This window comes from Vidua chalybeata, chromosome Z (genome assembly GCF_026979565.1).
Source record: "Vidua chalybeata isolate OUT-0048 chromosome Z, bVidCha1 merged haplotype, whole genome shotgun sequence".
In the NCBI taxonomy this organism is placed as follows: Eukaryota; Metazoa; Chordata; class Aves; order Passeriformes; family Viduidae; genus Vidua; species Vidua chalybeata.
Window position 1 is genome coordinate 40,166,425 of NC_071570.1, and position 21,896 is coordinate 40,188,320.

A 21,896-nucleotide genomic window follows, 5' to 3' on the forward strand; every position below is an offset into this window, starting at 1 on the left:
TTTTTAATTTACTTTTGTTTTCTTCTCGTTAATTTATTTTATTTCAGCAAACCTTTTCTTGGAACAAAGGACTGGCGTCTGGTCCACAATTGGCTTTAAAATGGATTGGAGTTTGTCGCTAGTGGTACTTCAGTCCTGCTGGAATAAGCATCCTCTTTTCTGAGTGGAACAAAGGTAGCAGTGGTTTGGCATGCCTGGAGTGCACATCACCTCGTGTATCAGCTGAACAGTGCAGGCAGGCGGAGGCATGGTCCCACCCTCAAAGAAATGAATTTAATTGCAGCACAGCATTTTTGTGTCCAAATCAAACAGGAAGTGCAGAAAAAAGCAGGGATCTCACTACACATCTTATCTCTCAAATGGTGCATGCAGGCTCTTTCATGCTGGAGGTGGTGGCTGCCGAGCTGCAAGCAATGCTTGTGCACAAAACTCTCTAAATGTGGGCTTCAATTGCAAATTTCTCATACCAGGGACACATTGCTTGGTGCGCAGAGTGCTTGGGTGGAGCACACACCTCATCTCCTCTGCTCTCACCATCACTGCTGTTCCAGCGAATGCTGTCAAGGAGATGAACACAAGCAGGCAGCCTTGCTGGAAGAAGCCTCCTTAAAGGAAAGTGAGGTCTTGTTCGAATGTGGTGCTGAATTTTTAAGCTATAAATTTTAGAGTGAAGTGTAAGCCTCAGTCTGCAGAATTCCACTAATGAAGTCACATATAAGAAAACCCTATAAGAAAAATTTCTTATGGGCTTCCACATTAACACTGTCTCCCTGTGAAACATGAAATTGATGCAACAGTACTTGAATAAATCTCTCTTAGATATGCACAAGGTTTTACTGTTACGCTTTTCCTCTTTTCCTAGGGAGAGATGTGAGTTCAAGCCCCAAATGATAAAGTGAGCTTGGATATATCTTTAGAAAACAAAGTCCTCGTTTTCTCAAGCAGGTGCCCATTTATATATTTATACAGATTAGATATCAGTGAATAGAGTGTGAGGCTCTCCTTGGCTATGGCTCTGTTACCCAGAATTTGGTGTAATGCCATATATTCTTTTTTAGTTTTTAATTAAATATTGTGGAAATTGCCTTCTCAGAAGAAAGCATGTGTTTCTATTATGTTTTCCTTTGTCTTACAGTTTGTTTGAAGCACTATGGTCCAGTAGGGGAGCAGTATGGTTGCCCAAGCAAACAGTCTGTATTTTTAGTCTTAGGCATCTAAACATACAGATTTGATTAACTGTCTTTTAGCTTTATTCTCCTTTCCAGTTTCTGCTTTGTTTCCACAGTGATGCATCCCTGTCTATAGGCACCCCAAGACATGTTGTTTATGACAGCTGGCTATGGGTGTATCCTGTGGCTTTGCATTTTGTGTGCTTGGGAGTCCTTGAAATCCCAGTCCCAGTGCATGTTAGCATTACCCAACTATTAGCCATAGATGATATTCAGGATCTCCATGAGTTTCTGTTGCATAATCAAATGAAGAAATCCTGTGAGGATCTGAGGAGATGGATGGTGGGTTAGTGAAAACTTTGGTAATCCTGTTAGGGTGGTAGCACGCAGAATGATACTTGGTAGTGTTATGGCAATAGGACTAACATATTACTGCAAAGATGGAGCTACACCTGAGCTGGAGCTACGCATGGTTTGTGGCATTTCGCCTTTTCTCAGGTAATGATCAAGTGTAAGAATATTCTTCCCACAGCTTCACGTTCTCAATCTACATGTCAGTTCCACCCAGAGTTTCTCACTGGGATTACGTAAACTAGAAGTTTAACACAAAATCAATTAGCAATAATGATATTTTATCTTAAAAAAATTAAACATTAATCATTTCTATATGGGAATCATGAGACCTTGTTCTAGATTTGTGCTGCTCAGAGCGACATCGTAGCACTCATCAAAGAACTGCTGAAGGTCTCTAACCATCTCAGGACCGTAAATAAGTATTTAAAACAGCATGGGCTGTGGCAGTGTCCTGAATGGGAATATGCAGCATCAACAAATAGTATTAAAGAAAGAAATCCCTGCTGTAGAGTTAAGTGAATAGTGCTGGATAGTGAGTCAGCAGAAGACAGTGAAGATATGTGTCAAGAATGCATGTGAGAGAAGTTTGTTATGTCAGGGCTTCTTAGAAAAGCTCATAAAGAAGGGACCATAATTATAATTGGCTTGGTGAAGGAGGATTAAAAGGGGAGAACTGACAGTTAAATTGCCACTGCTTAGAAAAATACTTTGATGAAGATACGTTGAGATACATTACATTTGATTGTAACAGTGTGAGAAGTAGGAGCATTATATCAGATACATAAATTGTTAAGATTTTTGCAAAATGTCTTGGTGCAGCCCTCTGCAGTTCCCTAGGGTCCTCACTGTTTGGGGCTGAACTATGGACGTTGTGGAAAGTAGATGCAGCGACCAAGTGTGGGAGATGTTGTTTGCCTTTTCAATAGAAAAAAAGTGATGATGATGCTCCCCACTAAGCATGGAAATGGTACAAATTGCTGTAATTGCAGTGATTCAGAGCTGGGCAGTTCCAGATGAAGGAGAATAATCTTATTTTACACTCAGTAGGCAGGATATGGAAAATTATGGGCCCTGCGTAGCTGTATCTTGGCTGTCTTCCACATCAGTAGTATTTTGCATTGCTGTGTATGCTGTTAACACCTTGGTATATATGAACAGTGTGGTCACAATATAGCTGCTTGGGGAACTATAACTTCGAACTGGACAAAATTTATGCATGTGATTTCCACTGAGAGGGGTTGTTGGGTTTTGGTTGTTTTCTTTTTTCTGATAGGAGATGATTAATTAGAGTAGAAAGGCAGGAAGATAAAAGAGGTGTATGTCTTATTCACCTATGCATTTGGCATGCTTGCTTTTTAGGTGCATGGTACTAGAATAGGATGTGAAAGTAATACAGAAGATAGCTGAGAAAGAGGTTTTCACATATTTGTACTGCAGCCTCCAAAGATGGTCAGCAAACCTGGCAGCTTCTTTGCTGCCACGTTGAGGGGGTGGCCCTGGACAGCAACATTTCAGTAGCTCTGACATGCAAAGTGTGATCACAGCATTTGGAGCTCTGCTCACACGTGTAATTAAAAGGCAGCTTAAATGAAAATGGAAAACATTACATAAAAGGCACTGCTTTGTATTAGAGCTCAAGTAAAATAACTTTTAATTACCTATAAGATTAGTGGGCCTTTAATAGATTTTATACTCTGTTCAGTTTTTATCCTGTGGGTGTCTAAGGTTGATCTAACACATTATTAATTACCATGGACACCTTCAAGCAGACTGTGAAGACATCTTCACGGTTACTCTCATTCCTATTTGAAGCATTCCTGGAATATAAATTTTATAGTCTAGCCCTTTTTAATGCATTTCCTGCAGCAAAGAGCAAACCCTTCAACAGTTTTTGCAGCCGTTACTTCACATTTTAATATTCCTCTGTCCTATGCATAATGCAACCTGTGGTCTGTATGGAATTGTGGCAACTTACAAATGATTGAACAATATGATATGCAGGAAAACTTTATTTCTTTCATGGGATCCTGTATCACCTTTCAAGAACTTCTGCTTAAACACGTTCCTGGATTAATGTGAAAAGTCTCAGGTGTGGCCAGCATGTGGTTTGGCTGGGGAGTGCAAGTGCAATCCCATCTGCAAAAAGTAGTTACAACTCTTTCAGAAGTTTTTAAATGGCATAAATTACCCATAGTTTCAGCTTCCTTGACAACATGAGATAAAATGCTGGGGTTTGTGTGTGAGCAGCTGAGCAGTGGCATAAATGACTTTCTGACGATCTTTAATGTAATTTTTCACATGTAATGCAAGGGGTTTTGGCCAAGTGGAGCTTTGGCAAGATGCTCTGGCAGTAACCTCCCAAACTGCCAAGTGAGTTTTGACTTACCTGGCAAATCTTCAGTGTCTACAGAAGGGTTTTCAGGCTGGTGGCATGAGTAGATTTCAGGTTGAGCAAATTAGCTGACAAAATGGATTTTGAAGGTTGCTGTGTTACACTGAGAGGTCTCTGTCATGGACATAAGAAGTGACAAATAGCTTTCCTTGAAAATGCCATCCATAAACTGTAAATCAGCCAGCAGGGAGGTATAGCTACTGGAGAGTCTAATTTCTCTCCTGAGAGAAAGAATGTCACATTAAAAAAGCTGAAGTTTGATCTTCCACGGGCCACTTGGACTCCAACGTTGGCACACAAAGCAGCTGTCGACCTTTGTGGTTTCTTGGTTTGGTTGGTTTTTTTCAATTCTGAAAAGTTAAAGCCCCTGCTGGCAAAGCCTGTCCTAGTATGCACTCTGTCCATTAGCTCTTTTATTCTGCCAAAAGCCCGACTTTCACCTCTTCTTTCAGGTTTTCTCTTTAGTTCAGAATAACTGCAGCTGCCCTTTAGTCAGTGGCTGTCAAAGTGAGCTGAGGTGTTCTGCCCCTCCTGTAGCACCATGGGCTCTTCCTTGTGATGAATGTGATGCATTCAACTGCAGCATAGGGTGGAGTTACTGAAAGTCCACTTTTAAATGTCAGAGCAATGTTAACTTTTGTATTATCAGTAAATAATTCCAAAATTCTGCTTACTGTTGGTAGCTGCTTTAAGAGTGAAGGAATGTCTTGGATGTAATTACACTATCAGCCTTTGATTAGTTCAGCTAAGCCAATCAACTATGTAATACTTCTTATCTGTGGAACAGTTATTTAGTTAACTGGACACATGTTTTGTCTTATAACTTTTTAAATGTCCAGCTAAACCTGTGAGAGTTAGAGTTAGCACTTCATTTATTGGCATTTTAAATTGTTTAGATACACTGAAGTGGAAGATAAGCTAAATGTTACTTCTGTCCAGGGGAGTATTTGTAGAGGTGAGTTGTTCCCTGGAAGTGGTAGTAAGAGACCCATAATGTGGTTACACTTTTGCTGGGATGTGAGGAGTTTTTTTATTGTAGTGTTACTCTGAGTGTTTGGGAACATCTTTCTTGCAGCTGAAAAGATAATTCATTCTGAATTACTCTGCATTGAGTGAGTACATTGCACTGCTGAAATGTGAGTTGCAGCCTACAGAAGAGGAATACCTGTGCTGCTCTGCATTAGCTTCTGCTGATGGGTCTCCATCTGAACTCCACTCCTGAAATAATTATTGCTTTACCACTGAAGCACTCCAGGCTCCTGAGAGCAAACTTGTAGTGTTTCTGCAGCAGTCAGGTGTTAACTGTTTGTGTAACTCACAGACCAAAAACTGTGGGTTGCCTACAAAGGTTCATTGGCAGCAATCTTCTTTTGTGTTAGGGTTATAAAGCAGGGTTAGGGTTATAAGGGTTATTTCATTTGTTGCATGTAACTTACTGAGAAAACTATAAAGGACAGGAAAAGGTTCTCCTGGCAATTCTAGAGAACACATTACTGGAGATGGTAAGTTGTTTTCTCCATTGCTCATTTGCTAGTGCAGAGATGCTTGACTGAACAAGGGCCAGAAGTGAAAGTGGTAATCATTAAACAAGCAAATCCACCAATTTTGCTCTCCAAAAAAAAATCATGAGAGAACATACTTCCCAGTCCTGAGAGGTGCTAAGTCCCCTGTGCAGAGGGCTGGGGTTGTACTCACTGCTGTGGGATGAGGGTGCTCAGCACCTGACAGAATCTCACATGGTCAAGTGCAGAATTTGTGCTTCTGGGCATGGGAACTGGGATCTGCAAATTTCGCCCCTATCTGCAGAGCTGACACAACATTATGAATGTCCAGAATAGCAGATAGTGGTTAACTGTTTTTAAAAATGAGTCAGAAGTTCCCGTTGTTCCCCTGAGTTTTTTGGGTTTTTTTTTGAGATATATTCCTTTCTATTCCAGCAGCTGAGAAAGTAACTCTCCAAATTAGTCACTTTGGTTAGTTTGTAGATTCTCTCTAGTCAATCAATTACCTAGGAAAGAAAAATTTTATGTGTCCATTGCCATTGGTTTTTTTCTTCTTTCTTTTAGGTGAACATGTTTGTGGAAGGATTCCATGATGCTATTCTTCTTTATGCTCTAGCTTTACAGGAAGTCCTGAAGATTGGTTTAAGTAAGAAAGATGGGGAAAAAATTGTTCAACAAACACGGAACAGAACATACGAAGGTAAGAGTTAATATGGAATTCCAGCTTTCAGAGTCAAGAAACTTCAGGCCTTTGCTCTGTGCAAAGTAAGGACCCGTGCCTATTACACTCCTGAGAGAGGAAAGCAAACATAATGAAACCATGTGCATCTTTAAGGCTGGCTTACATAATCTCACCAGAATGTCTTTTTTTTTTGCATCAAGGTCTTGACTCAGTTCAAAAAACTCTTTAACAATTTAGTCACCCTCACTGATGTTGTAAAGGAATACCAATAATTTTCTCAGGCTCCTTTTTTTTGTTTTTGAAAAGATTACAGCTGCTCGCTTTGCTCATGTTCAGTTATTAGCTGTCAGATTGCCTCATTTTTTCCATTTCACTTTTTTATCTTGAAAGCCTGGGAATGGATAGAAGCAAGCAGGTGCCAGGATTGGGGTTATTTTGTGTTTCTCAATGGGATTCCTTTGGGCCCTAGAAAGATTTCCCCCAGCCTCCTTTCAGGAGCTGTGTGTGTTGTCTCAGAGACAGCAGCTGAACAGCACTGGGCCTTTCTGTGCTTAATCCTCAAGGCTGCAATTCTGCAGTGTAACTGGCACTTGTGTGTCACCTTGCTGATGCAAAGCAATGCAGACGCTTTTGTCACGTAGGAGTTGTAATAAAGAAATTGAAGATTATTGGTTTAATCTCTTAAAATATTTCCATCCGTCTCATATGGTAGTCCAGTCATTTGATGTAGGATTGGCAAGATTTCCTGTGGAAATGCCTCAGAGAAGGAAACATTTCCCTTAGATAAAAAGTGAATGATTCATCTGAATATGTAAGAAAAACCCCAGTGGCCAGGTTCTCAGCTCTAAGAACACATTGGACATAATGTAGGAAGGCAAGAAGGGCAGCAGCTGCAAACCATTCTTCTGTTCTCAAATTGTGGTGTGAACACAAGGCAAAAGAGCAGTTAAGGGAGCACTTAAGCACTTTAAAGCAAGGGATTGCTTTAAATTATCCTGGTTGCAGTCATCCCATAAGCAGCCCTGTACCATCTGTAGGTTGTGCTTGGCATCCCACTATATCTCTTCATATCTGTGGCTCCCCAAAACACTGTTTTAAAAGGGAGGTAATCTGGTGTCTTAAGGATTTCCTTCTCTGTTTGTTTGTGCTGTGCATGAGCAGGTGCCCCAGCTCAGCCTGTGTTTGTTCCTGTTCCTGTGCTCCAGGAAGCCACCAACTGGTGTGCCCATGCATCCTTTATAGTACCATGTGCTCCATGTGGGCTACATGGTTGATTCTCACACCTTGCTTGTAAAACCTGGCAGGAGGAAATAATGTTCTCTTTCACCATTTGTGAAAACCAGATTGTTGCTGGTGGCTGACCTGTTCCACCTATTCTGAAAATTTAGCTGAGTTGGGCTGTGAGGGTGCAGTTGATCAAAATTCTTGTAAGTCATATACCTTTTCCTCTGCGTGGCAGAACTTCGCTGGACATAAAATTGATGTTGAAAGAGGCCTTTAACTCAATGTCTTGCAGTCCCTTAAGAAAGATCATGTCAGTTTATTCTGCCTGTGAGTCCCTCTTTGCAGTGGATGCAGCGTCACAGAGTATGGTTCATGCACACCCATCAGGTTCTGCTGCAGGACTGAAGCTTTGTAATTCCCTTTGACTTTTGCAGGCCTTGATAATGAGAACTCCAGTTTCACTGATGACATTCATTTAACTTCTGACATGTAGATATCTGATTGTCTTGGCACCTCATTTTACAGTCTGCTCTGACTTATCAGGACTCCCAACAGAATGTAGATGCGGCTTCCTGCAGAATTCCATCTGCCTGCCACAGCTGCACAGATATTATGGGCATAGGAAAGGATAAGGCTGAGGTGATCAAAGGATTTCTTAGTGATTGGGTTGTTAAAGACAGCATGGTATTACTTCAGGGCACATCTGGTGGAGAGTATTTGCTACTCATTGGCATTTCCTCTGAAAAAGTAGCAAAATTTTTTGTATGTAGGTATCTCACATAAAAAAACCAGAAAGTTGAGATAAAATCATTCCACCTTCATGCAAATGCAATTCTTCATTAAGGTTGTTTCAAAATTTCATACCTCTGTTTTTTAAGGGAATCGCAACTTCTAAAATTCATATTTCTGATTCAGATAAAAATTTGAAAAATTAATCTTTTCTGACTGAAAAAAAATTCCATAGGAACTCCAAGTTTCAGTTTTAGTACCTCTTCTCAAAAATGGAGTTATGGTTTTCTTAGGTCACAAACCTATCTTTTCCAATTAGTACCTCCTGTCAGATCCAGAATCCAAATTGATGTGTAAACAGGGACATCACAGTCCTTCAGAGTGGCCTCTTCTTTCAGTGTCTTATAGCCAAGTGCTTGTTACACCCATTCGATTTCCCTGCAGTAATTGAATTGACAACAGCTTGGTTATGGTGTTGTTGTAATGAAATAGGTGCTTGACAATAATCTTTGATTACCACTACATATTTTGAAAACTACAGCAAGGTGAAATATTCCTGACATCACTAAATCTGAACAGATACAGGATAAACGGAACTGTGTTAAGTCTGTTGCACACTCACTATCACTAGGCATGTTGGGGGAAATTTATACTCTGAATATCTGACCTCTCTTTTCTGATTGACTGTCACTGAGAGCCTGACTCTCCATGGCTTTGTGCCTGGTCTAGGCATGTAGTTGGTGTAACACGGATGTGCAATGACGCCTGTTTGCCTTGCACGGGTGTAAATGGCTGTGTTTGGTGTCAGGCAGTGGAGGATCACATTTGAGAATTTCTGAGGTGAAAAAGTGTATCAGCAATCTTAAGATGTCTTCACCATAGTTAGTTGGTATTATTTGATGGATTTTAAGAACCTGTTTGACTTAGACATTGAGAATTTGAAGCCAAGCTTTTTGTACACAAGGACATACATTTTAAAAGAGGTTTAGATTGAATACAAGGATGTGTTCATTTCCCGTGACAGATCAAACAAGTTGCCTCAATGAGGCTGTGCAGTTTCCATCCTTGGAGATTTTGGAGAGTAGATAAAACCTTGACCATTCTCCTGGGTGACTGCTCTGAGCTGGAGGTTTGGCTCAAGATCTCCAAAGCTCCTTCAAACTTGACATATCCTGTGAATCAGTGAGTCCCAGTTCCCCCAAAATCTTCCAGAAATTGTAAAACAGGGAAGTGGAATGGGGCTCTAAGAATATAAACCAAACTAAATGTATTATGTAGTTAACCTTAAGTAGATGAATGCAGGGCTTAATGCATATGTAGTGCACATGGTACCCCTTGTCCATGCCATCTCCAGTATCCCATTAGGTGGACTCACCATTGCACTGGTTATATGGGTGCAGCAGCCCCTTCAGCCTGTGGGATCTATGTCTTTGCCCCTATGTCCTCTGCAGCATATGGGCTGGACTCTCTTTATCGAGGCATCATCAGATATTTCAGGATTAGGGTCTCTATAAACAATTCACGTTAAGTATATTTGTGTTTTAGTCTTACATGCTCATTTTTGGATTACACTTTTCTCACGTTTTCTCCAGTCTCACATGTTTAATATTTAAAAAGGAGAAATGTTAAGAATTCAGGAATGCAGACACCAAGATGAAATTACAATTTCTTCTGGAATGCCAACAAAAATGCAGGGAGACTGATGAGATTTCCTGTCATATCAGTCTGTAAAAACCTGTCCACTGTTTTCATGTTTTGCTTGGAAAGGCTCAGTATTTTAACTAATTAATCTTCTGATTCCTCACATGCCATTCTTTAGGCATTGCAGGGCAGGTGTCCATTGATGCCAATGGAGACAGATATGGGGATTTCTCTGTGATTGGAATGACAGACCCGGAGGCAGGCACACAGGAGGTAAGGAAGCAAACATGATTGCAATTGGCCACTGATGAATTAGTAATTCAGTGTAAAGTAACATGATATCATCTCTTTACTTGGTGGCTTAATCTTAGCAACTTAAAGACCAAATCCTTTCTGTAAAATACCTCTCTTGAAGTAGTTATTTTAAGTTTTTAAAACTTCCTTTTCTTTAGCAATACAACTTCACATTATGCTAGCCTTTAACTAAAGAGTGAATTCTCACAAGCTGGCTAAGCACCGCTCATTTTGAATATGAGAAATTATTGTTTAAAAATGAGCAAGACTTTTTATTTATTGTTGGGAAGAAAGATTAATCTTACAGCAACAGTGATGCACAAGTTGTCCTGATGTATTAACACAACAAGTGCAGGTATTTAAATCTTACGCTGTGCTCAGCCACAGGCAGGAGCGCAGACCTTGCCTGGCTTTGTTTGTCAGGCAGACATTCCTGAGTGCCTTCTCTTCAGCGTTTAAGGAACATTTTTATCAGATGGCTCCATGTATACCAGATAAGTTACTCCACTGGACGCGGAAGGATTGGAAGAGATGGACTGTGAAAAGATCTGTGAGAAACAGTACAAGCTGCACACAGAGAATAGCATGTCTGGGCTGAGTTTATTAATATATGCAGTGCCCTAAGTCCAGCTGCAGTGGATGCTTTTGTTAGTTGCAAAATCAGCATCAGCTTCAGCTTTGCTGGTCTCCCCGATTTCAACAAGCTCAAACAAAAAGTAGCAATATCTGAGCGGGACATTTCAGTGTGTGGTTTTGAGTCCAGTGAAGTTACATTGTTGGTACTGAAGCAGTGAAAAATTCAAGGAGCCCTTTTAAAAGTGTGAGGATGTCTTGTGTGTTGTAATGCGTAAAAGTGATAAAAAAACTACACCAGTAAACTGCAGACACTCCCAGGGCAGTAGGAGTACAAAATGATTGGGATAACTTTAGTGTGAGCAATCTGTGTTTCTTCTGTTTGTTCAGCCTAGTAGCTTTTTATCCCGTTTATCAATTTAATTTCCCTCTCTTACCATTCCTTCAATTTTACTTGCAATTTAAACTACCTTTTTTTTTTAATGTTACATTTATTCTTTTAACTTATTGTGGAATTTCCCTCTGCTTTATTAGGTACATAAATATACATGCAATTAACATTTTACACATGATTACTTACTACTTTTGTCTGCCACATAATTTCTACCTTCATTTCTCACTCTAAAAACATTGTTTCTTTGATAAGTTGTTCTATTCATCTGGATGATGTTTTTCTGTGTATGAGAATGTTTCTCAGCTGAACTGTGCCAGATGGATGGGAGTTTGTGAAGAGCTGTTTTCCCAAGTCTAATCACAGAGTTTAAAGCTAGAAGAAAACCTGGATTTTGTAGTTTGACCTCTGCTATATTAGACAAAGGCAGGTTTCTTAACCTTTATGGAGCCCTGTGGTTTACACATGACTAAAGCTCATACTGTAACAGGCATTTATTTTTGGTTTGGAGACACTGAAAGGACAGGGACTGCCTTGCTGGTGCCCTCAATGTTTGTTCCACAAGTGAACCACTCCTGCTCTTCAAAAATCTATATCCTACTTCTGATCTGAATCCATGTGGCTCCTGCTTATAGCTTTTTGTTCTGAAACCATTCTGCATATTTTCTTATTTATTAAGTTGTGCTATTAGAGGATTCACCCACTCCTGCTTCATAAATTGATCAGTCTCTTAATAAATAATCTGATGCCTGTGAATGGTCTCTATTTTTTCCAGTTTACTGGATTTGCCTTAATTTTTGGACAAATGTTGAACACATTCATTTTTCAAAGGATTTATATCCCAATTTCAACTGCGAGAGAAATTAGTGTCTTTATTTAGTATAAAATATACCTTTGTGTATTTAACCAGAGCAAACATTCTTTAAAGTCATTGGCTTCAAAATGAAATTCAGGAAAGATTTGAAGAGGCTGTCCATTAATTCTAAATCCAGTGTATTAATATCTGGGTTTTATCTGTGGGAGCACAAATAGATCCATTGATGTGTTTCTGCTATTGCTTCTGACCACTTCAGTGTTACAGTATATGGTTCTGCTGCTGTATGTAGATGTTTTTGGACATATTGCTGCAGTAGATTCAGCATAGGTTATCTTGAATAAAACCTGAAACTGCTGAAGACAGGACTGAAATCCTGACGTGCCTTTATGAATTGGTATGAAAAACTCCAGCCTCTCACCTGCCAGCACCCCAAGTGCTTCTGGGCAGAGCAGCTCTGGATCTGTCCATGCCCAGTCTGGACTCTTGTCTAGCTTAAGCTGGGTGACAATCCTGAGCGTTCAACTCACTATGGAGCAAATTAATAAAAGCCCAGGGAGAGTAGGAGAAATATTCAGAAGGGTAAAAAGCTTGTGTAAACTGGATTTATATAGAAGAGAAGCCTGAGGGCAGAATCAGATAAGAGACTGTGAATATGTAAAGCAGTGTTTCAGAAAGGAAGGGTTTCTATGACCACTGACAATTTAGTAACATGTGATGGATAATTTACAAAAAAGGAATTTTATGTTACATGCTAGGGAAAACAACTGACAGTAAGGCTAGCTAAGTTCCAGAATAATTGGTGCAGAAATTGTCAAGTCTCCATCTTTGAAGACTTTCATGAATAGATTAGATAAACATCTGTCAGGAATGCTTTTGTTCAGCTGATTCTGCCCTAGGGCAGGGCATGCACTGCATAACCTCCCACAGACCCCTTCAGCCCTCTTCTCTGACATTCAACATCCTGCCACAGCAGTCGAGTGAGTGATGCTTCTCTCTTGTTTGCTTCACTTCTCTAAGTTGATAGTAAAATCTTTTCATCCCTTTCTTGTTTTGCATAGGTGGTCGGGGACTACTATGGAAAGCAGGGGCGGTTTGAAATTCGATCGAATGTGAAATACCCGTGGAACCACGGCAGGCTGCGCCTAGATGAAGGCCACGTTTCAGAGCACACGAACAATACACCGTGTAAATCATGTAAGTTTAGTGACTTAATGCTTCTGCACCAGCTCCAAAGAGGAGAATCCATGAGTTTCTGCAACATTATGGGCCATATTAAATTGTTCAGCACAATTGTCCAACTGAGACATGACAACTGGCTCTTTCTCTCCTGACTGCTTGGGAGGTTAAGGTCTGACAGCTGTGGGTAGTACGCGGTCTGAATCACTTCCCTGAATTTAAACTTAACAGTAATCATGCACAGGACAGAGCCCTGGAGCTTTAGGTCTTTGCAGGAGCCTTTCAGCCAGAAAGAGGGATGTAACTGAAACCCCAGCAGAGAATAATCATACTGATAATTAGCAGCTGTGCCGGTGGGAGCAGTGTTCTCCCAGTGCAGAATGATTTTCAGTGTTATGAGAAGGCACTGTGAGGGGCTCAGTAGGCTGAGGAGGAGTGAAGACAGTTGAACGGGATGATATCTGTGAATTCAGAAGGCTGTGACTACCCTCCATAGGGCAAGTGTCTATTCTTTCCAGCACACTTGACATCACAGACCATGTTGTAGTGAGTAGGACGTTGCAGGGAGATTGGGGTAGGAGGATGCTGATGCCTCAGTGACAAAAGGTGGTCTTAGCTTTTCACAGGAGACAAATTGCTAGTCTGCAGTGAAAAGGTAACTCTAGCCTGATAATTCCTGAGCCCTTGAAAAACTGGTGTGAACACAGACCATCTGCTTCAGTGTGGTGTAGCTATGCGCCTACTTCCTTTTATACAGATAGAATCCCCTCGAAGGGTCAAGGATGAAGGACAAGGAGGGAACAGTTTGATTTCCTTCTCTGTTCCTTTCCACAAACACAGGTGGGAGTGGAAGTGGGAGTAGACTACGTGCACATAAAATGCCATTGTTCTTCAGGAGCCCTGCACTTTCCAGAGACAGTCCCTGTTCGGGCTCCCCCTTCAGCCACAGTATCCCTGTTCTGTCTCTGTTGAGATTTGAAGCAAGCTGAAAGTCATATGGCTTTAACTTGAAACAACATATCTTCAGGAAATTAGAAAAAATTGAGGAACTGTTGGATAATCATAGTCATTTTAATAAACCTAGGTGATAGAGGGTTACGATTCTGATCCAGGTAAGATGAGTTTCTTTCTGTTACAGTGACTCTTTCTTTCTGTTACAGTGACTCAAGGCATATTCAGTGCTGATTTCCATTATGTGCATCACTGTAACCATAGTCAGTGTTATGATTCAGACCAAGCTGTCCAGGCCAGTTACCTAACAACATTCCCTTGTATCACATCTGCAGAATTGTCCCTTCATCTGACACTGATCTGGGGGCTTTTTCAGCCCAAGGAAAGCAAGGACAAAAAGTAAACATGCAGACACTGGATTTGGGGGCTTTTTCAGCCCCAGGGAAAGCAAGGACAAAAAGTAAACACGCAGACACTGGAACAGGTTCCAATGGAGTCCCAAGCTCTGAAAGGCTTTAGTTATGATCTAATGTAGGTCATTAATTTCCTAATTGTGTGTACTTTCCAATACATGAATGCAGATTGTTCTCAATATAAACCCTGATTGTTTATTTTCCCCCTTTTCAAGCAGGTGGTCTAGGAGAATCAGCAGTTACAGGAATAGTTGTGGGCGCCTTGCTTGGAGCAGGACTGCTAATGGCTTTTTACTTCTTCAGGTTAGTCCAATTCATTGAAAGTTCTTTAAACTTTTTATTTGTCATCCAAACTTCTCAGCTCCTGGCAGAACATCCTTAATGGGAGACAGAGAGGCACCATAATAGTGTGTGGTAACATTTTCACCAGAGACAATGAACACAATTTGACTGTTCTTTTGTGTTTATCCAAATAATTTGATTGACTTGGGTCTTAATCCTGTAACTACTTATATCCCTAAGTAAAGTTACTCATGGATGTAATTCCAGTGAGTTCCAGACATTCACAGTTCTTTAGTAAACTGCCCTGGCCTTGAAAAGCTGCCTTTGTTTGCTACTCCTTGCCAGCACAGTTGTGCAGGCTGTGATCTGCAAGAGCTTTATTCATTTGCCTGGTATTGAATAGGATTCTACTGCAGAACAGAAAGAGATTTCTGTTTTGGTGTAAGAGAGTATTTGGATTCCAAAGCTGTGCATTTAACTTAATAAGCTGAGGTGAGTGCAGGGTGATCAGTGTTTTATTCATGTTTAAGTTAAATAATTCTTACACTGCTAGTCAGCAAGTGTAAAGTTTTGATAATTGATCCTGTACTGATGGAATAAATTAGTTATACATGTTCAGCACCTTATGTATGCAGTAATTTATCCTCCTGCTATGGAAAAGCTAGATACAAGAATAGAATTAACCTCTGCATACAAGAATCAAATAATTCTATCCATTAAAAAACAACTGTTTATAAAAAATGTTAACAAAATAAAACAAGCAAAGCCTGCTTCAATTCACCAGGACACTTTCAGGGTTTCGAAGAACCAAGCTTATTCATCAGGTACTTAAAACTGAAATTCTGCTGGGTGATTTTATTCTTGCATATGTTCAGTGCTTGTATAGTATGTTTTTTGGGTTTGAGATACAATTAAGTTGGCTTGGACTGATTAAAGACTATCTTTAAAATAAAAAGAAAATAAAAATCTGTCTTTATATTTTATGTCATCAGAAGTTCTTGCATCTTACATAGATTCTCAACCAAAGATGACAGCTGTTAGGTGTGGGTTGTAGCATTGCTGATATTGGGAGGGAATTGGTATGTAAGGACAAGAATGGTCTGGTATAAAGCTATGCAAAGTATCATTGTAAGAACAGACCTTAAACTTCTAGTCATTTGAGATAAAGATTTGGATTGGAAATCCATGTGAGCAAAGGTTTGTGTCTGTAAAAGTAGATGTAATACACTTGAGCTCAACACCCAGTCTTTTTATGTATGGTCAGAGGGGAGAAATGAGCACTTTTCTTCTGTATGCAGTTCATGTCATCTTCATGTAAAAGCTAAACCAGGTCTCTTAGAAGTGCCTCTTTCTCTGGTTACTGAAGAAAGCTGTGGGTGCTGCCAGATGGATCTATATGTTGGAGATGTCTAAAGACCTGTGGGTGAATTTCATTCTGGAGATCTGAATGCAATTGCTCAAAGCAGGAGCACAGACAACCTCCTTATTCCACCATTAGAATAAATATTTGAAATCTAACAGATCAGGGTACGTGGGCCAGATTTTCAGAAAATGTAGGTTTAGCATTTGTGTGCCTGAAGAAATTTGTACTTGCAGCTTCTGTAGCTTTTAAACTGTAAATATAGCCTTCTGATTACCTTTCATTTAGATCTGTAATTGTCACAGACGAGTATACAAATACAGTTTTGAGTGTGCATGCAAACAGGTCTGGGGAGTAGTTCTAACATGTAACTTTGACCAGATTTTAACTTAAACACCTGTATATCTAAAATCTGGACCTGTCCTTATGCAAGAGCTACTACTGTGCATGCTCTGACCCATGTAAGGGTCTGACTTGAAAATATATAAAGAAATTTAACAACACAGATTTTTCAAGTTATTTTGGAGCTTACTGATACAGACACAAATATTGAGGGAATATTTTCAGAACTTTTAGGTTGCCACTTTCTATTCAGCTGTGTTGCTTGAATCAAAACCTTGGTGTTGTGGAAATCTTTCTTCCACTGCTGCATACCTAGCTGTGACTCCTGCTACCTGTGCTGGTGGAACAGGGCTTTCCTTGGCATACAAGATTTTTACCATGCATCTCCTCCAGCAGTACAAGCACATGGGGCTGGACTAATGCCCTTCTGAAAAATTTGTCCTGAAACTGAGTAGAAGCCTAAACGCATAAAATGTAAATGTGAATCAGCTGATGATTTTTGAGGGGAGATGTGGGTACTAAAAGGGAAGCTAAAAGGCAGTCAGAGGGTTTCTTTGATGTAGAAAGCATAGCAGAATTCTTCAAAAGCGCAAAGAGGAAGACACACAGGAAGAGCTGTGTCTGATACATGAGCATTTTTGTGTTTATTTCTTGTCTTCTACATCCCTCTTCTTAATTCATCATGTTACCTCTTGTGACATTACAAACATCATAGATTTCTCAGAGGGAAATGGGATGATTAGTTAGTTAATACCGTGTTTCAGTGAGAAATGCAGCTGAATAGTCAGATCTGTTGTTTGAACTCTGCAGAAAGTTCCCCCACACCCAGCATACTGAAAAGAAAATTGGCTTTGATCAATATAAAGCAGTGAAGTAACACAGTTCACATGACACTTCACAAAAACTCCTAATCACTTAGATCAGAAATTTTCAAAGAAGCAAATGTCCGTGCCTTAGTGCTTTGAGACTGCCATGTAGAAATTAGCAGGCGTCCTTGAGCCTGGGTAAAATGTTCTGAGGCAAACTACTTTAATCTTTGACCAGGGTTTCACATTCTGCCACATTTCATTTTTCACATGGCACCCAGCTGTCCCCTACAGGCATTCTTCATAAGGGAAGTCTGTTAGCCTATAGCTGGAAAAGGATTTCTCATTCTGTTCCTCTCCTTTCATACAGAAAGAAATACAGAATAACTATTGAGAGACGAACTCAACAGGAGGACTGTAACATGGGGAAACATCGGCAGTTACGTGAAGATTCCATTAGATCTCATTTTTCTGCTGCATAAAGAAGAAGATGAAAAAGAATCCCATTCTTCCTAGGAAAAGAAAGAATTAGAAAAAAGGACACAACCAAAGACATCAGTGTAAAAAGAAGAGGCTCTTGAAGAACTCTTTAAGCAGTAATTTTGTCTTAATTTCTTTCAGAAGCTCAGGAATGATTTACTAATCATATTATGCCGCATGGCCTTTCATCTCATGAGAAAAGAAAATTATGCAGTTTGATGTTATATGATGTACTTAATATGTAAAGACAGTATTTCCTAAGGCATATATTAAGGCTGGCAGATCTTGGTTTAGTTGATGGGTTGATGGGTAATGCCTCATTTTGCTCCTTTTTTTTTTTTTTTTTTTTTTTTTTAGCTTCTACCACCTCCTTCCATATTTGCATCTCACCTGTGGGTATCAAATATGGTTTCAGAGGCACAGGTGCTGGTTGCTGTCAAAAGGAAGAAAGGGATTTTTTTGGGGTATGATTCTGCATCACTGAGTCACTGACATTGATAACAGGGGATATGAAAGTTGGGTGTACGGGCCTTAGTTCTGGGAGAGAACTGGCACTTGGTTCTAATTAATTCCTCTGAGAAAGCCAGGCAGGTGGAAACACACGAACCATTCTTTCCTTATTTGTGTGGCATCACAGTCAAAAACACTTTTTCTCCCTCTTAGCTGGTGGGATTTAGGAAAAACTCCAGGGAAGGATGAGGAGTTTCACACATGTGTAAAAGTGACAGAGAAGACAATCATGTCTCTGGAAAGGACTGATTAATTGCTCAGTCTTATATGTGCTTTGCCACACTCTTTTCTGTCCACTACCATGACTTTTCAGAGGGGCAGATGTAGTCCATGTCAAGCCTGCTCCTGTTCCCAGTGAAGTCAATGGTGAAATCCCATTAACTTCAGTGAGCACCAGGACTGCATCCATAACTGTAAATATGAAAGTGTTTGTATAGCTGATGCAATTCAAAAGGGGATTTTTTTTGTGTGTATAAAAATGACATTCCATGCTACCATTTTATTTTTTGGGATATTTTTAATCTTGTATTTTTCTATTAAAGTATCTATTTTTGCTTTGGTAGGATTAAAAATTAAGAAAGAGGATGTTTTGAAGACATATTTTGTATGATAGGAGTAATATGCAGGGAAAGTCAACAGCTGTAAATACGTTTTAGAACCAGTATTTAGGGGAGGAGAAATGACTTTGTAGATGGTAATAGATTATTTGCCCAACTTTTTTCTCCAGGCATGTGCAACATTCAAATAGTTACCTAAACAAAACAAATACAGTTATTGAATTGTCTATGTGATGATTACCCTCATGCTGTAAATAATGCATTTTTCACATGTTAAAGAGTCCTATAGAAGTCAGTGGGATTTAACTATCCATGTGTGTACAATTAAGCACCCAAGGAACTACCTTCAGGAATCATGTGTTAAAACACTATTTGAGACTGACTTTAATCCTGCTGCCATCAGTATCCTTGGAAATTTTGCCATTTATTTTACCAGAATGAATCTGGTAAATACTAATACCATTTATTTTACCAAAAATGAATCTGTGTTGAATTAGCTACTGACAGGTTATTTTATACTAGACAAAGGCGAGCTTTGCACTTTCTCGTCAACGAATTGAAATGAACTGTACTTACTGCAAATGTGGTGAAGAAGATCCATAAAAGTATTGTCAGTGGGGAAACAGAGCTATGACTATGATTCTGAGAGTCCATTAAATATTTTGCTTTATTTTATTCTGATTCCATAAGCAGAGCTTTCTGGTCTCAGCAGTTCTAGTCAGACTTGAAAGTTAATCTCAAAACTGGCTCTGAAGCCTGATTTCTGCAATACTTCTAGGTCCTGAAAGTCAGTTGGCCAGACTACCAGCTCTGAGAAAACACTTTGGGATACCTGGCAGTGAAGAGGAAAAGCTCGCTGTGTCTGCTTTCTGACGCCTCTTATTTGTTGTTGGGCATGTTTTTTTTTTTCCTTATATTTCAGTTTATTCTTAGCATGTGGAGGGTTCATCAGCTGCCCTTGTTATATGGTGTCCTATGTCCTAGGCAGCCAGAGGGCGAAGCTTCCTGACTCTCAGGGCAGCTCCAGTACAGGAAATTGATTTCCAGCATCCCATTTCCCAGTCTGGACCTGTGTGACCTCTAGAAAGGTGCTTTAGCCAAAGCATGGATCAGTAGACAGTTTTCTGAAGTATTCTCCTTATTTCATGGGCACCAGAGAAGAATGGTATTTTCTTTATATCATGGGCACCAGAAGCAGGCTAGAGTAGCATTCATACTGCTATGGACTTGGGGAGGAAAACGACTTCCTGATTAATTTCTGGATATTTTTTTTTTCCTAAGCAGTTGAGTTTGTCTAGCCCCTGGGCATGCTTGAAGTTTGGATAGATTTTTTTTTTTAGATAATTTCCAAAGCGGTTTTGATCTACTTCTGGTTTTGCAAATAGGCCTTTCAGTATTTTGACTTTCTTTTACCCATTTGACTACTCTGCCACAGAAAAAAAGGCAAGAAAAAATTTTAAATGTGTAGAGAAGAGGGTATAACTTGAAGCATAAGCTCTTTTGGAAATTATTTCTGTTGTGAATTGCTTTGCAGTATGAACTAGTACTCAGACTCAAAAAGTTGGACTAGGTTGGAATCAAGACAATTGTGTAGATGTGCATTTTTCCTATGCCATGCACACCTGAGTCACTCCAGAAGTCAGGAGATCTGGCTGGGAATTCTCATGACAGTTTATTATGTCATTTTATGATACCTATAAAAAAGTATAGTGAAAGGTCACTTTTAAAAAGAATATTAATTCTAATGCTTTAAAATCTTTATGTAGGGTTTTAAATCATGACCTCAGGAAGTGTTTCTATGAGAAGTCTATTGGTGGGGTGCTGACCTAGGCTTAGCCAAAACTGTGCATCCCAGCACTTCCAAGAAAGGTGAACCTTCTTTGCAACTTAAAGCAGTTTAGATCAATGGGCTTTAATGTCTGCAAGTTGATGCACACAGACGTATGCGTTTTTCCCATGGAAGTGTGGAGATCATTTAAGACATTAAGAATGTAAGTAGATTCCTTCGTAGCATAAATAAACTTGCTCTTCTTAGCTGCCTTTCACAGGCCTCTTGCTAATAGTTCACAAGTCTTCCATGGAGCATAGATCAGAAGCTGCCTTGAGTTTAGATTATTCAGCAGAGAGATTCTTTATTGGCTAATGCACTTTTCCTTCCTGGTTCATCTGTGTTAGCTCAATGCCACAATGTTTAGGCTCCAAACTCTGTAAGAGAATGTCTAATCAAAATAATAATAATTGATCCTCAAAAGAGGTTTCAAAACCTATGTTTTTGGCTTTAACAAATTGCCTGTATTACAAACATACATCTGTATTGCAGAGATGCACAAGGAGACCCTTGACTCAGCTCAGCACTTCAGAACACACTTAAAATATGCACAACTTCAGCTTCTAAGTGCTTTGCTCACTTGGGACCAAAGGGTATGATCCTGGCCATGGCTGAACCAAAGGGAGATTTGCCATGTGCTTGAATTTAAGAAAGGCTGGCTGTGTAGGCCATATTTATTGCTAGTTGTTTCAGTTGGCCTGTTAAATTGAAATTGAAATAGTGGCTTCATACTCTGTCAAAGTTTGACAAATTCTGCTAATTCAGTATTTATTAAAATTACTAAACAGTGGTCAGCTTAATATCTGATTCACCTTAGAATCCTCTTCCTGAGGGTTCTGTGGACAGTTTTCCTGCTTTTTTACCCTCATAACTTCAACACCCAGGCTTCTACTGCAAGTGGCAAAGATGAAGCAGAACTTTCAAAAGTATCTGTTAATTAGTTTCCTGAAACCCACAGCTTCAGAGTCAGATGTCTAGGTGCTTTGTCCTGGGCCACTGGTAGTTCTGAAACTTTTGTTTATGGACAGTTTGTGTGTTCTGAGTTGTCTGTGACTACCACCATCACCATTTAATTACCAGTTCCTGCTCTAGTGTGCTTCATTGAAGACCACACCTAGATGAGCTCTGAAAACATTCAGTCTTCGCTAAAACTTGTGACTTTGAGCACTTCGGAAGATTGTGACCAGAATTCAGTTTATTAAAGAGTTATATTAATTAATTTCTGAAAATAAACCATGTTGATCTATTTTCAATTTGTTCTTAAGCAATGTGCCATTGCATTATTTGAAGTATTTTGTTGGGGTTTTTCAGTGGAGAGTTATTAAGGTGTAGTTAATGCTTTGAAAACATTTGTGCTGGACAAAATAAAGAGAGTTCTCCCTGACAACATGTTTCACTGGGAGGTTGATCTCTGATTCATTTT

The 21,896-nt window shown here is 39.7% G+C and overlaps 1 protein-coding gene across 1 annotated transcript in view; it reads left to right on the forward strand.

Annotated features, from left to right (window-relative positions):
* NPR3 (natriuretic peptide receptor 3) overlaps positions 1–17,845 on the forward strand; it is a 37,850-nt gene extending 20,005 nt beyond the window's left edge. Inside the window, exons 4-8 of the mRNA XM_053968779.1 lie at positions 5,982–6,117; positions 9,872–9,966; positions 12,827–12,962; positions 14,524–14,611; positions 17,469–17,845. Coding sequence (XP_053824754.1) covers positions 5,982–6,117; positions 9,872–9,966; positions 12,827–12,962; positions 14,524–14,611; positions 17,469–17,580 — 567 coding nt within the window. The 3' untranslated portion in view covers positions 17,581–17,845. The remainder of the gene's footprint in view (positions 1–5,981; positions 6,118–9,871; positions 9,967–12,826; positions 12,963–14,523; positions 14,612–17,468) is intronic.
* Positions 17,846–21,896: the final 4,051 nt, after the last annotated feature.